Genomic DNA, 16,061 nt, shown 5'->3' with positions numbered 1-16,061 from the left:
CTGAAATGTATAATGCCATAATCTGTCATTAAATAACAATTTCACATTTCAGATTTTTCGAGAAAGTTTCTCATTATTACGAGATTTTAAGTCATTATTATGAGAAATTTTCTCATTATTACGAGAAAGTTTCTCAATATAATGATATACTAAGTCATTGAGAAAGTTTCATTATTATGAGAAACTAAGTCATTATTATAAGAAACTAAGTCATAATTATGAGAAACTAAGACATCATTATGAGAAACTAGTCATCATTATGAGAAACTCAATCGTTATTATGAGAAACTTAGTAATAATTATGAGAAACTAAGTCATCATTATGAGAAACTAAATCGTTATTATGAGAAACTAAGTCAATATTACGAGATAGTTTCTCAATATAACGAGATACTAAGTCATAATTATGAGAAAGTTTCTCATTATGACGTACAGTCAGAATCATATTTTTCTCAACTGTGGCGGAAACGGGCTTCCATATTTCTCAGCTCATTCCCAGACCTCAGGATGGACAGACGAACGCACTTGCATCATTGATCCTGTGAGGCAGCAGAGGTGTAATTAAGCTATTAAAAAGAGAGATGGTTTCCTTCCATCGGTTGATCGTCGCGTCGCTCCAGCTGTGTTTGTTGTTGTTGGTGTCATTTACCGACAGCAGAAGTTTGAAGTGTTCACCGGGGAAAGTGTGCCCAGATCGACCGCCTGTGGTTCTCAGTAAGTTCGTTACTGCACATCCTCTTGTGGTGAAATGTCCTGTTGCTTTTCTGTACTTTTCTGTAGGCTACTTGTCTCATGATGATCTGTCATACTGGCTATTTTAAACCTAGTGCGCTACCTACCAGGACAACATTTTTGCTGTTCAGGTAGGCAGCTCACTAAACGTTGGGCGTTGAGATACAACCACTGTTACATGATGTAGGCTGTTTTAATCTCATATTCATGCACTTTATAGTATTATATGGGGTGTTTAATGGCTGAATGCGTTTATAAACGGATCTTATCTCAAGTGGCTTAACACGTCTTGAAAGGTGTCGATATTTTATTAGCAGTTTAATTCACGAGCGATGAAATTATTTATTGTAACTATCGATGAAACCCAAATCCAGTCCAACAGTATAAATGAATAAAACAACGTAAATCCATCATATAAAAGGCTATGGGTTTGTTTTCTGGCATTTTCTTCTTTTAATCTGTTTATTTATTTATTTATTTATTTATTTTTTTGCATTTTCTCATATGATACGGTCATATGATATGAGGGGAAAATAAAATGACTGATTTTGCAACCCGTGTTGTGTAATATTAGGTTCCTGCCAAGGACGGAAAAAACGCCCCTGTATTTTTTCCCAAGTGGGCTAATATCTCATAATATAACAGCAATTCATATAGCAGACATCACAACCCCCATGGTGACCATGCTGACAAGAACAATAGAAACCATCACAGAAATTTGAATGATTTCTACTACAAATACCATTACAAACATTACAAACCATCAACTTTTAACCATTAAAACCATTAAATAATGGTTTCCTGTAGGCTAGCGTGTTTTGGGACATGTTACATTAGGATTTCGTGGTTTTAACAAAAAGCCATGAATAGAAGGTGACCAAATACCAGTAGAGACCAACAGGTGCCATTACAGTTTCCATTAAAACCAATACAATTTTCATTATAACCAGTAAAACCATTACAAATTATGTGATGCTTTCAGTTTTTTTTTTTTCATCAGAGGATTAAAATAAATGTATTATTGTATGAACTAAAATACTTGATATCTAAATGTCAACCAGGGGGACCTCCATCATTCTGCTGGAAAATCCATCTAGTGTCTTTCTTTCTTTCTTTCTTTCTTTCTTTTTTTTATTTTTTTTTATTTTTTTTGAATATGGTAGCCTGTCTACTAGCTGGAAATCACTTATCCGTGTTACAAAATACAGCCAGACTAGATTTTCCAACAGGTACTTTTTGTGTAAAAAGATTTGTCTTTGTGTCTAAATTTACACTACAGGTGCTGGTCATATAATTAGAATATCATCAAAAATTGATTTATTTCACTAATTCCATTCAAAAAGTGAAACTTGTATCTTATATTCATTCATTACACACAGACTGATATATTTCAAATGTTTATTTCTTTTATTGTTTATTGTTTATTTCAATTTTGATGATTATAACTGACAACTAAGGAAAATCCCAAATTCAGTATCTCAGAAAATTTGAATATTGTGAAAAGGTTCAATATTGAAGACACCTGGTGCTACACTCTAATCACTTAATTAACTCAAAACACCTGCAAAGGCCTTTAAATGGTCTCTCAGTCTAGTTCTGTGGGCTACACAATCATGGGGAAGACTGCTGACTTGACAGTTGTCCAAAACACGAACATTGACACCTTGCACAAGGAAGGCAAGACACAAAAGGTCATTGCAAAAGAGGCTGGCAGTTCACAGAGCTCTGTGTCCAAGCACATTAATAGAGAGGCGAAGGGAAGGAAAAGATGTGGTAGAAAAAAGTGTATAAGCAATAGGGATAACCGCACCCTGGAGAGGATTGTGAAACAAAACCCATTCAAAAATGTGGGGGAGATTCACAAAGAGTGGACTGCAGCTGGAGTCAGTGCTTCAAGAACCACTACGTACAGACGTATGCAAGACATGGGTTTCAGCTGTCACATTACTAGTGTCAAGCCACTCTTGAACAACAGACAGCGTCAGAAGCGTCTCGCTTCAAAAAGGACTGGTCTACTGCTGAGTAGTCCAAAGTTATGTTCTCTGATGAAAGTACATTTTCCATTTCCTTTGGAAATCAGGGTCTCAGAGTCTGGAGGAAGAGAGGAGAGGCACACAATCCATGTTGCTTGAGGTCCAGTGTAAAGTTTCCACAGTCAGTGATGGTTTGCAGTGCCATGTCACCCGCTGGTGTTGGTCCACTGTGTTTTCTGTGGTTTCTGTGGACATTGCAGAAAACTTTAATTAGAAGTGTAGTAGGGAGTTAAATTGCTTCAAACCAGACCAAACTGGCCGAGATTAGTGATTATAAATGTTTAAACAGTAGGTGATGAGTATGTAATCTCTTTTGAAATGTGATAATGATGTGTTTTTAATCAGTGATTCTTTTATCATATTTATAATTATAGCAGTTTGTGAAGTGCTTCTCATTGATCTTTCTGTGAAAACGTATTAATATTTGATTAATCTCTCTTGTATTTTTATTCGTTGTGATTAGCTGTGATTGGTTAACTGGCCTAAAATTACTCTTCTCCATAGTTCCAGGAGATCTTGGCAATCAGCTTGAAGCGAAACTTGACAAACCTAGTGTAGTGCACTTCATCTGCTTCAAGAAGACCAAGGACTACTTCTCATTATGGATGAACGTGGAGCCGCTGGTGCCAGTGGTCATTGACTGCTGGATTGATAACATGAGGTAAAGGGCAAAAGGGCATCGGAAATCGGAAGTTGTTCATGTGATGTGGCTATTTAAATCAATAATCAAAATCATTTTTCTAAAACAAGCATCCTTCTTCTGCAACAACCTTAACATTCAGGTTCCGGAAGTGTAAATGCCATTAATTTTTTTTTTTTTTTCCCATAAGGAAATTTTCATTATAATTTATAAACCTTTTAAGGACAGACCTACTGTGAGTTCCGAGTTGTTAATCAGTGGTATATACTTTTATTGAAGCCATCCATTAAAATCGCGTTTAACAGTCGAATTTGTATTAAAAAACTACATTACCCATGATGCGAAACAAAAAATTCCACCAGAGTTGCAGCTAACAAAACGTGCCAAAAAAAAAATACAGTGACTTTAAGTATATTGTTTTCAAAGATATAATTTACAACTTCAATTGATAAATTAAATTTTTAATTTGCAGTGCTTCATGGGATTGTAGTTTTTCTCTCACTAAGGCCATTAAGTACATAAGGTACTCTTGTACCTTTTGTCTTTTTGTACAAGTTTAAATTTGGAAGCTGACTTTTTCTTATGAGTTTTCATACCCTGTTTTGAATATTCAAATACATAATCAGCATATATTTTGTTTGCAGGCTAGTCTACAATCGTACAAGCCACCTCACTGAAGCTCCTCCGGGAGTGGATGTCAGAGTGCCTGGGTTTGGACAGACCTATACTGTGGAATATTTGGATCCTTATAAAGAGTGTATGTGGATGAGTGCAAACTCTGTGTTTATCTCATTATGATAATGTGTTGATTGGTCAAAGTAGTTTGACGAGAGCTTTGTCTGTTTCAGTCAAGTACTTCTTCACTATAGTACAAGCAATGGTTGAAAAGGGTTATATCAGAAACGATGATGTTCGAGGTGCCCCCTATGACTGGCGTAAAGCCCCAAGTAAGTATCTTCATCGTCTCTTTGTGCGCACAAATGTGGACTTTTTTCTTGATGGCTAACTTCAAGTTTTTCTCCTGATCTGTTATCTGTAGATGAGAATAAGGAGTACTTCTTGCGTCTGAAGCAGATGATTGAGGAGATGGCTAATAAAGCTGGAGGTCCTGTGGTTCTCATCGCACACAGTATGGGGAATATGTACACACTATATTTCCTTCAAAACCAGCCACAGGCTTGGAAGGACCGGTACATCAAGGCATTTGTGTCTCTAGGGCCTCCATGGGCTGGAGTGGCCAAAACTCTGAAAATTATGGCAACAGGTATGGGCCAAATTTGTTGTGGAAGTAGATTTGTGGAAATGGATTTGTAGGTAAATGATGTAGCTCTCATTTTTGTTCTATTAATTTATAGAAAATGAATTAGAAATTAAATCACATATACAGTAGCTTGAATACACCTTTATTTTCTGAATTATAATTCAATTAATTTAACTGATATTTTTGAGGCCAGAAAGTCAAAACTGTCACAGTGATACAACTGTCCTCATTTTATAATGAAGAAAAAAAATCATTTTTGAAAATATAACTTCCAAGTATTTTGTCATATTCTTGTATTATTATTTCTGAGGAAATATTATTTAATAATTATGCAATTAAAAATGAATATCAATAATGTTATTTAATAATTATTTATATAACAAAACTCCTTATTATAATATTTATATTAATATTTTTAAAGCTTTTTGTCATGTGGTTTGCCAACTCAAAAATGTTATAACTTAATCAATTCATTTATTTTTATAGCGCAGATAAAAATTAAAGATTGTAAACTTTTTTTTTAAATGTATACACGTTTACACGTTCACAATTACAAAGAAACAGCACAATAAATTCAACTTGAAATTTTGAAGTAGAAAATCTGAAATAGTATTTTCTTGTAAAACATACTTCAGTAATCTGTTTTATTTAAAACTTAAAAAAAAATACAGTGTATATTAAACATTATTATGTTTATTTTATTTTTTTGAACTTAAAAAAAAAAAACTTGAAAATGGTATAAAAGTTTTTCAAAACCAGATGAAATAAACCATAAATACAATACAAATACATAAATACAACACTGTTTTTGCATTCCATGTGAGTGTAACAGTCAAACATGTCTGTCTAGCACATATTTACATAGAAAAACAACCCCTAAAAACATGGCAGTAGTGTTTTAAAACCCATTTACGATCACTGGTTTGACCATTTGATGGTTTCGGTTCCATCACAGGCGACAACAACTGCATTCCTTGGATCAGACCTCTAAAAATCCGCGCCGCGCAGCGTACAGCCGTCTCCACCGCCTGGCTCTTACCTTTTGCCCACACCTGGCCCAAAGACATGGTCCTGGTTTCGACCTCCAACACCAGCTACACCGTCCAAGACTATCAGCGCTTCTTCAAAGATATCGACTATGAGGACGGCTGGGCCATGAGGCAGGACACAGAACCACTGGTCAATGCACTTAATCCTCCGGGTGTTCCTGTCCACTGCCTTTATGGCAGCGGCATCCCCACACCTCAGGGCTATAATTACACAAACTTCTCAGACACAAATCCCACCATCATCAACGGGGATGGAGATGGGACAGTCAACCTGTTGAGTGCGACACTGTGTAAACACTGGGTGAACAAGCAGAAGCAGCCTGTCCAGATGATCGAGCTGCCGGGGAATAAACACATCAAAATGCTGTATAACGAAACCACAGTTAATTACATCATAAATTTGCTGTTTCCACCGTGATGGCATCACACTTCCCCTGTTTAACTGTGAACTGAAGATTCTGGTTTGCCAAAGGGACAGGACTCGGTCCTGCTTTTTAAATGTGGGATGGGTCGTGAAATAGTCAGCTTTTGTTGGGCACAATCAGCATTTATAGAAAGTGTTGTATGTTTTTTTTTTACTCCTCAATTCAAATCTAACATTTTCATATTATATAGATTTTAATGCACAAATTACAAGTGTTTAATCTGAAATACCAATTGCCTGCCAATAATCTGTGTCACATTTTTTTAACCCTTTAACCAGTTTTATATATTGCTTTTTAATGCATTTTCTAACCAATTTGTTCATGCATTGCAGTATTTTTGTTGATCCTGTCGAACAAGCAAGTGGCTATTTATCAGGCTGTCCATGACCAGTATTGATTTATGTATATTTATCAAGTGGTCTCAAATGTAGAATATGTGACACAACTGCTGGATATATTATCATTGCTCAATTTGTCGTCTTAACCTGTGTGACCGCAATTGTGCCAGGATGGGTTAACTAATGTTACACTTATACAAACTCTTGACTCATTTTTTGGTGCTTTTGTTTTTTACATGTACTGACCTTTTGAATATAATAAACAATGATTTGTGAGGCAAGTTATTTGTTGTAAACTGCGGTTGTATTATTATGTTCTGTCATTAAAACAAAGACTGTATTTAAGGTACAGCTGTGGAAAGTGAAACAAAGTCTTTCAGTTTTAGGATGTGGTGTGTTGCTCGTAAACAGGCTTGATATTGCGATGCATTTATCAGTGGAATTCAAACCCAGGGCCTGGCTGTGTGTCGCTAAACAACAGATCTCCCGTTGCTAATTGCCATGTTGCAATTATGTACAGTATAACGTAACAAAGAGATCCTTCATGCATCAGTTAGTATTTAGTACAAATCTTTATTATATTATATTAAAACACAAATGTTGACAGCAATACAAGTTAGCAAACCTGAAAATTCACATTTTATAAACAGAGTTTTAAGATCACTGGAGGGGGAAAAGAAAGACTTTATTTCCCGATTTGCAGCGAAGCTCCGTGCAGTTGAGCTGTATGTAAAAAGGCCCGTCTTCATGAGTGTCAATGAGACACTGTTGAAAACAAACACAGGTTATTAGTTCAGATGTCAACACAAAAAACAGCCCAGCTCCACAACCTCTGCCTTTAATCAGTACTCATCCTTGTTTAGTTTGTGGTGCAGATCTGTGTTTGGGCTCCTACCTGCATTTCTGATAAACATGTCTTTTTCAATCTTTCCACATGATCACCCACACACCAAGCAAGGCTTATGTGGAAAGAAGGATCCTATAATAGACAAGGAAGAGTGTTAGATGATATCTACATTTGATTGTATTTGAGTCACAAATACGAAATCAATGCCAGCTTTTACCTTATAAAAGGTGCTAAGGTTGAATTCTGTCATGGTTTCATCCACTATTTTGATGAGCTCAAGCAACTGAGTTTTTCCAGTGGAGATTTCCATACCAAGGAAGGTCCTGCATGAACATTGATGCCATTAAAACAGTGCATGTCCATTATTTGAATGGAAGAAATAAATACACATCCTAATTGGGTCATTAAGATTAAGAATAATGACATACCTAGTCTTTTCAGCATTAGAATAAACCTTCAGTTTATCGGCCAAGCAGAAAAACCTGAGAAAACAAGCAGACTTAGATACCCAGCAACTGGCATACAGCATAAAGAAACAGTAGGGCTTTTCACACTGAAAATAGTTAACCCTGGGTCATTCTAAACCAGATAGCTGCAGGTAAAAACCAATGCTTCTAAGTTACTAGTGTGAAACGCTCCTTATAAGCGTTGTTTAAAATGACGATAACCTGGGGTTAATCACAGTGTGAAAAACCCTAATGAGGTTTTGATTAGATAGCACTGACTTCTGGAACTGTGTCAGACCAGTCCGAATGGACTGAATAAATGGTTGGATCCAATGATGGCGCAGAACCACTGTCTTTGAGAGACTGAGGTGAAATTCTTCAGAGAGGGTCAGGGGGATGCCGTGAGTGGCCGCAAGCGCCATCATTTCATTGAGCAGCTCCAGAAAGGCCTCCTCAGGATCATCTAAAAAAGGGTTAAATGTCATTCTGAGAATAATTACAGCTGTGTATCAATCTAAATACCCTGAAGATACATGCTTACAAGGACAGAACACGCATGTAGCCCAGTTGCCCCGCTCATGCTGGAAGGACCGCAGTCGCCCTCCATGCGCTTCACTTTTATCAATCCACTGTTCTTCTGATTCTCTGAACATCTCCTTCACGCTATCAGGAAGAGGAAGCCGAGGTGCCGAGTGGGCTGATTTGACAGCTTTCCTTTTAACAGATCCATGATCCAAAGGTTCACTGATGCTGCTGGGGTAAAAAGAGGAACTTAGACCCCTGGAAAAGCAAATCAAACTAAAACTAAATCAGGAAACGATCAAACGCACCAAACCTGTTTTCAGTGTCAAGTTTTCCTCTTTTCCTTAAAGGTGAGGAATCATCTTTTGAAGTGTTTTCAGTTTCATCTTCAGAACTGCTACTACTGTAATTGACAATCATCCTTACACAAAAAAACTTTCTTTAAAAAAAAGAAAAAACTGTATCAGAGAATTGAAAAACACCAACTCAGTTATGACACTCGTTATTACTGTCTCGTGCAAAGTGCTTCCGTTGAAAACAAATGTTGCTGTTTCTTCACAGCGGCCCGCTGAAACAAACCAGAGGATTCATTATTGAATCATTCTTATGAGTCGGATCTTTTACAGTGAGTCAGTTCAACCGGTTCACAGCACCGGTCAGAATGATTCATTCACAAATCTAAAGCGGTCCGAGCAGTTTTGAGCGACTTGATTATATGATAGTTTCATATCACAAACGAAACAGTGAAATATATATTTTATTATTAATATCATTATTATTTTCTAGCTGAGACATCCGTTTTATTTAGGATCATATTCCTAATCATGGGTTTATTCAAAGCAAGGATATAGGAGGAGTGCGTAGGTACGTTTTGAATCGTTTCTTTGAAACTAACCATTCGAAAGAACCGATTCTGGAAATGATTCGGACCTCCCACCACCAGAAAACAAACGGTGCTTCATCACAGCGTCCCACTACAACAAAGATCAATTCAAACGGTTCCGGATCTTTTGCATTCTGCCCTTATAAAACATTACAGTGGGTCAACATGACACGAAGCCCATATACTCAAACTTAATCTTGCATCCTAGCATAAACACTAACATACAATGTTCACGCGAACAAAATGTTGACGTGAAGCTTCATATGAACAATTATCCTTTTTTTTTTATTGCTACGATAATTCCTCAAAAAGTGTTCTAATAAAATATCAATTTGCCCCATACCCTGAAACAGCGGTATACACATATAATGCGTAACAATGACGTTTTTAGTATGAATATGTAAATCTAAATACCGGTTTTGAATAAAATTAATGAAGTTCCGGTATGTTTTGTGAGGATGCCAATTATGAGTTATTCAGGTTCCCGTGCGGCTGTCGGGGGTTTCGGTGGTCACTGATCCAAGCCCGAAATAAAACACACTATGTTTCGGGCTCTCCTCGTCCGTCCGCTCCCCTAAATGCGTTGCAAACGCCAAAAAGGCTGTTATCGGGGTTTTGCGGAGCAATCCAAGAGAGATCCGGGGAGTTGGCAGGGTTTTCAAGTGTTTTTGTAGACGCTGGCCAGGGGGTGCGGCCTAGCCGAGACCGCGGATCGGTGGAGGATTTACGGCCTTCAGAAACACCATAAGCTGTTTTTTTGATTAAACTTATATTTCCGAGAATGAACATGCGTGGAACCCGCTTATGAAAAAGGTAGTATGCATATGTGAACAAAACGTAGCAGGATGTCTGTGTCGCAAAGCTGCAGTTAGCCTGTTAGCCATCTTGCAAATAATTGTTAGCCGTATTGCAAAGCTGTGTGCTTGCGTTTTCTTCCAAGTGTCTTGAAAACGCGCCGGTTTTATAATATGTAGGGTTCTGTGTAGCACATTAATATTAGTTCCTCCTTACCTATGCACCAAAACGCGAATATGTGTGCGCGAATTTATTGTGTAAATAAATACGCGGCGATCGAGCGTCTTTCGATATCTTTGAGTTATTACATTGTCTTAACCATGCATACATGCTTGCTTGCTTTGGGACATGTGTAAGCCTTTTGTACACAGTCTATTAATGTGGTGATGGAGACAAAAGGACTGTGTCTTGAAACATCTGGTGCATATGATACTGTTTACTTATTTTTCAGTTTACTAGGTGCTCAGGTAGAATATAAGTGAGCACTTAAAATTCTAAGTTAGTATGACATGATTTGAAATGTACATTCAGGTGATCATTTGATGATGTAGATCGCCTCACAGATGATGTAGATCCAGCCAAGACTCAAAGCCAGCTGTTAAAGCCAGCTGTTGCAGTAAAGATTAAGGCTGTTCACATTAACAGTGATTAAACTGCCAAAGTCGACAAGTTGCATTGCTGATGTAGTAGGATCACCAGCATTTTTTTTTAAACTCAGGGTGCCTTAAATAGCCAGCTTTCTTTATATCTTCTGGTCAATTTTTATGATGCAAGCTACTGTCACGGTCAGGAGTTTTATCGTTGAACAATAGAGATATTTTATTCTGTCCCATTCTGATCAGTAGTCCCATTATTTATTTATTTATTTATTTTTTGACTTTACTGGACAAACACATTTTAATTTCAGCTATGTTTTCTATATGCCAGAAGATAAAAAATTTTCATTGACTCTTAATTTTTTTTCAATAAAAAAGGATCGATTTGTAATTTTTAACCTTATCTTATTGATGTTTCCAAGATTTATTTATTATAACTTTTTTAACAAAACCTCAAATGTACACTTTAAAGGTGTCACATAAGTGCTTCTAAAGTGGCAGTTAATTGTCTTAGACTAATTAAATGCTACTCAGAGGTGACATAAATCCATTAACACAGCAATTGCAACTGTACATTGTCCTCATTTGTAAGTCGCTTTGGATAAAAGCGTCTGCTAAATGACTAAATGTAACTGTACAGTTTGATACTAGGGAATAAGGTGGGTCAGAGCAGGCTTAATTTAGCCTGGTTTTTATGCACCATTGCATCTTTACACTGTATTTTAAACGGGTACAGAGCAGCCTAAACTTGGTGTGTAAAGACTCCCTTTGTCAGCCAGTTAGATAATGTTACCTTGGTAACATTTAAATCAGCAAAATATGCAATGACATTACTCATCTTAATATTAAGTTTAAATTTGCAAGGCATGAAATGACATGTACAAGATCAACAAATGAATGAAGAGGCAAGTGATGGTTCCATCAACTGGCTCAATACTGTTTCAAAAGCCATCCTTGTTGTGGAGCCCTGCCGTGTGAATGCCCCTAAAGATGTGTGGAGTGTTCTATTGCACGTTTTTCATTCAGTTCTCTTGTTTTTCTCTTATAGGGCTGTACCAAGGTGATGAAGAAGGTTAAGCTCCTTTTGCACTTTTGGCTGATGCTCACATCCATGTCAAAGTGTTCCTGAAAACATTATTACATATAAATTTTTTCTTCATTAGCAGTTCTCACGAGCTGTCAAAATAAGTTCCTCTCTGCCTCCTCACCTTTCCCATCGTGGGCAGTCCAACATTTCCTTGCCCCTAAATTCATCTGGAAAGAGGTTCAACTACGGCTCAAAGCTGAATCCGTACAGCAGAGCCCGGATGACGGAGGCGTGGCAGCAGCATGCTGTTGCCCAGCCTCCAGTGGTGCACACCATCCCACCAGGGGCTGACACACTGGGCTGCACTGTCTACGGCATCGTCCTCCAGCCGGACACGGCATTGCAACAACAACAGCAGCAGCAACAATCCCAGCAACAGCAACATCACAGTCAGCAGCACAACCAGCAGCAACATCCGGCACAAGCGCAGCAGCCCTCCTTGCATGTAGGGAGTGAGGGAGGACACAAGTGTGGAGCATGTGGCCATGACATCTCCCATCTGGCTAATCCCCATGAGCACCAGTGCATGGTGAGCCAAGACCGTTCATTTCAGTGCACGCAGTGTCTGAAAATCTTCCACCAAGCCACTGACCTGTTGGAGCACCAGTGTGTGCAGGTGGAGCAGAAACCCTTTGTGTGCGGAGTGTGCAAGATGGGCTTTTCCCTGTTAACTTCTTTAGCACAGCATCACAATGCCCATAACAGTGGCAACCCCATGAAGTGCTCCATATGTGAAAAAACATATCGGCCGGGTTCTGGAAATGCCACGCCAACTTCATCAACGGGCACTCCAGGGCAACCATCTAACGATGAAGCATCATCCAGTGGCAGCGCTGCTGTCGGGACATCAGGCCAGCCTACGTTTGAGCCGTCACAACCTGACAGGCCCTACAAGTGTTCGGTGTGCTCCAAGGGCTTCCGTCACTTATCTGAGCTCACCCGTCATGAACGCGTCCACACGGGTGAGAAGCCTTTTAAATGTGAAACATGCGACAAAAGCTTTAGCCAGTCCTCTCATCTTGCCCACCACCAGCGTACCCACAGCTCAGAACGGCCGTTCAAGTGTGCGGTGTGCGAGAAGAGCTTCAAGCACCGATCCCACCTAGTCCGTCACATGTACGCCCACTCGGGTGAGCACCTGTTCAAGTGCAACCTTTGCGAGTTGCACTTCAAAGAGTCTTCCGAGCTCCTCCACCACCAGTGTCAGCCGCAAGGTGCTCGGCCATTTCGCTGCGCCACGTGCGGGAAGGGCTTCAAGCGTCCGTCCGACCTGAGACAGCACGAACGCACTCACTCGGAGGAACGCCCATTCCACTGTGAAGACTGCCAGATGAGCTTTAAACAACAGTATGCCCTGGTGCGCCACCGACGCACGCACAAGCCCTCCGCCGACCGCCCCTTCAAATGCAACCTTTGTGACAAGGGCTTCCTGCAGCCATCACACTTGTTGTACCACCAGCATGTTCACGGCATGGACAACCTTTTCAAGTGCGCCTCCTGCGGCAAGGGCTTCAGCCAATCCGGTGAGCTGCTCCGTCACAAATGTGGTGAGCCTTCCTCGACACCCACAAATCCAGACAAGCCCTACAAGTGCGACGTGTGCGGAAAAGCCTACAAAAAGGCCACCACGCTACAGCGCCATCAGAATTCCCACTGCACCGAGAAGCCTCTCAAATGCTCGCTGTGTGACCGACGCTTCCTGTCCTCCTCAGAGTTCGTGCAGCACCGATGCGACCCTTCCCGTGAGAAGCCCTTGAAGTGTCCCGACTGTGAGAAGCGTTTCAAGTACTCCTCGGAGATGCAGCGGCACAGACGCGTCCACACCGGAGAGAAGCCCTACAAGTGCGCCAGTTGCGACAAGGGCTTCAAGCAACGCGAACACCTGGCCAAGCATCAAAGCGTGCATGCGAGAGATGCCCAGTTTAAATGTGTATGGTGTGGAGAGCGTTTTGCTGATCTGGGAGCCCTTCAGGAACATACTGTCCAGCACACAGCTGAAAGTGGGGGGGGGTACCCTGTGTCCTCTCTCATTCAGTAACTTGTGCCCCAATTACCATTTGCAGAGGTATTAGCAATTTCTACCCCAGTCAAATAAATTCTTACAAGGTCCAGTGACTTAAAAGTATCTAATTTTGTTCTAAACATGCATATGATCAACAAGTAGTTATTCCCTTTTTGATATCAAGAGGCATACTTAAATTGGATTTGATCAACGAAAAGTTATTGAATCACGGGACGAGGGAACGGGAGATCTCAAACTCTATCCCAGATAACACTGTGACCCTAGTCCAGTAGGGTGGCATTTGCCCTGCATTGTGGTTCCTTGACCTGACATGGCTCACAATGCCCAGATCTTTAGAGCACACGTCAAAAAATGATTCAGTCTTGATACTCCAAATTAAATCAGCTATACACTTTTGTTAGTACCTAGTATGGTTGAAATACTGCTTACTGTGTGCCTCCATGTAATAGCTCTACTCTGATCACTAGCCTTGGTCCAATGTACACACATTTGGAGCACCTCCGTGTGCCTACTGTGTGCATTTAGTTCGCCCCACAGCTAAAGACAAAACAAAAAGGGGGACAAAGTTGTGCTGTTATAAAATGATGAAACTGTCTGTATATGTCAATGTTGACGTTCCCCTCATTGTGGCAACTAAAGGTATGTACCAAAAACCATCATTGTACTGTACCACACCTTAAATGGGACAAATCGTTAACCAGCAGAAGTATGACAACCTCAGACACTCTACATTTCAGATTATACGTAAATATATAGAATCTATATAGAAATGTAAACTTCAATCTTGTATACAAACAGTTCATATTACCACGAGAATCAGTACAGCTGTCCTGAAAATTGCCTAAAAAAAAACTGAAAAGGCTTCCTGTATTACTGTATGTACATAGTTAGTATGTATGCAACTTGTTTACCAGTCCTGTCATTAGAAATTGCATTGTCTTTTTTAAACTGCACCACAGTTTTATAAGTAGCTTTTCAAGTGAAGTTCTGATTCATACATTCTTACGTTTTGTTTCCGATTTGCCTTTTTAAAATTAATTTCAGCCTCTTTGTAGATGTATTTTGGATTGTAATTGGTGTGTTCAAGGTTGTGTGAAAGTTGAGTCTAATTTTATAAAGGTTTTTGCCCCATGCCCTGACCACCCACTGCCCCATACAGGACTCATGTACTTGATGTGTATAGTACCCTAAGTGTCATTCTTCCTCTACTTCTATAGATTTATCCATGTGTTTGATCTCGAATCTGCCAACACCGTGACTTGCTTGCAGTCATTTGCCTTTCGCAACATGACAGCGAGTCATTTTTTTGTTATTCTTTTATAAAAACCATAAGATCAAAGACTTTCAAAATGGATTTTTGGTTTCCCCCAGAATCAAGGAGAGAAAGTGTTTGTTTTGGGCCTCTAAGGCCTTGACTTAAACACACGTCACTCTGATGTCTTTGTTATTGAATGTCTGTGTTGCATACTCATCAAACAATAACCAGTACGTTCTTTTGAGAAATTGATTTTTAAACTGACACTTACTACAATTGTAGTATATACATATTTAATTTAGAGAGTAAGTGGTACTCATACAAGAGTAATCTTTGGTTTTAGAATCACGTACTCTCCTTTTTTTAATGTTAGAAAATGCTACCACTTTTTTTATTGGTCTACAAAGCTGTTTTCTGTCCAAGTCTTCATTTGCCTGCTTTGATTCCCTCCCTCCCACCCACATCTCAAATTTGCATCATCTTACCTGGGGCAAAATGACATTCTCAGCTCTGTTGCTTATGCAGTATTATATGCTGACCAATGGCCATTGAGGAGCATCTCCTTCTTGCAGTTAGGTTTCTCCTAGTACTGTACAGCGAGGTTAGAGGTGATAGTGACACTTTGGCCTTAAGCAGGGGCGTCTAGTTTCTCTGCAGAGCCCTTTGCCTCCAGTTTGTTTCCCATTTATTTTATCTATTTATCCATTGTTTTAAAAACCAAGGGGCTTTTTTAAACTGTAGGCATTAAGAAAACTGTTGTTTTTTATGTTTTCACGTTTTTGTATATTATTATTTTTTTTTATTAATATTGTTTAAAATCTCTGTATAAATATCTATATTCTTGGCAGACGTGTCAGGACCACAGGGGAACGTTAAGATTGATGGCCTTCCCCTATGGTTTTGAGACCTCTCCACCCCGTGCATGCCTGCTGTGTTAGTTCCCGTAATCTGTTCCAGGTATGTGCGCTTCCGACTACACATACTCCTCCTTAGCTTTTTTTCAACTGTAGATTGTGAATGATCTAGTAAGAAAACTTCATGTGGCGGTTGATGTGACATTCATGCTGATATATCTGTATGTAGCATTTAATATACACAGCACTAACTAATAAACCTTTTCATTAATAAT

General features: G+C 39.3%; 3 protein-coding genes across 9 annotated transcripts; 2 read left to right on the top strand and 1 right to left on the bottom strand.

Annotated features, from left to right (window-relative positions):
• The first annotated feature begins 481 nt into the window (after window positions 1-481).
• Window positions 482-6,763, top strand: LOC109051299 (phospholipase A2 group XV-like). 3 transcript variants are annotated; one of them, XM_042715215.1, is made up of 6 exons: window positions 482-714; window positions 3,270-3,426; window positions 4,050-4,162; window positions 4,254-4,352; window positions 4,445-4,669; window positions 5,622-6,763. In XM_042715215.1, the coding sequence occupies exons 1-6, from the start codon at window positions 582-584 to the stop codon at window positions 6,131-6,133; spliced, it is 1,239 nt and encodes a 412-aa protein (XP_042571149.1). In that variant the 5' UTR covers window positions 482-581; the 3' UTR covers window positions 6,134-6,763. The 3 variants fall into 3 exon arrangements, with proteins under 3 accessions (XP_042571149.1, XP_042571150.1, XP_042571151.1); XM_042715216.1 differs by lacking the exon at window positions 482-714 and adding an exon at window positions 2,375-2,423; XM_042715217.1 differs by lacking the exon at window positions 482-714 and adding an exon at window positions 2,870-2,886.
• On the bottom strand, window positions 6,745-8,958 carry usb1 (U6 snRNA biogenesis 1). 5 transcript variants are annotated; one of them, XM_019068152.2, is made up of 8 exons: window positions 8,607-8,956; window positions 8,313-8,524; window positions 8,051-8,234; window positions 7,754-7,807; window positions 7,543-7,648; window positions 7,374-7,457; window positions 7,126-7,243; window positions 6,745-6,878 (listed from the first exon to the last, which is right to left on the bottom strand). In XM_019068152.2, the coding sequence occupies exons 1-7, from the start codon at window positions 8,711-8,713 to the stop codon at window positions 7,139-7,141; spliced, it is 852 nt and encodes a 283-aa protein (XP_018923697.1). In that variant the 5' UTR covers window positions 8,714-8,956; the 3' UTR covers window positions 6,745-6,878; window positions 7,126-7,138. The 5 variants fall into 5 exon arrangements, with proteins under 5 accessions (XP_018923697.1, XP_018923698.1, XP_018923696.1 ...); XM_019068153.2 differs by lacking the exon at window positions 6,745-6,878 and having other exon boundaries at window positions 7,032-7,243; window positions 8,313-8,521; window positions 8,607-8,958; XM_019068151.2 differs by lacking the exon at window positions 6,745-6,878 and having other exon boundaries at window positions 7,032-7,243.
• Window positions 8,959-9,635: 677 nt separating this feature from the next.
• LOC109050873 (zinc finger protein 319-like) lies at window positions 9,636-16,060 on the top strand. The gene is made up of 2 exons (XM_042715214.1): window positions 9,636-9,989; window positions 11,616-16,060. The coding sequence occupies exon 2, from the start codon at window positions 11,875-11,877 to the stop codon at window positions 13,690-13,692; it is 1,818 nt and encodes a 605-aa protein (XP_042571148.1). The 5' UTR covers window positions 9,636-9,989; window positions 11,616-11,874; the 3' UTR covers window positions 13,693-16,060.
• Window position 16,061: the final 1 nt, after the last annotated feature.

The sequence above is a fragment of the Cyprinus carpio genome, chromosome A25 (genome assembly GCF_018340385.1).
Source record: "Cyprinus carpio isolate SPL01 chromosome A25, ASM1834038v1, whole genome shotgun sequence".
NCBI classification, from domain to species: Eukaryota; Metazoa; Chordata; class Actinopteri; order Cypriniformes; family Cyprinidae; genus Cyprinus; species Cyprinus carpio.
This window is presented reverse-complemented; position numbering and strand designations above follow the sequence as displayed.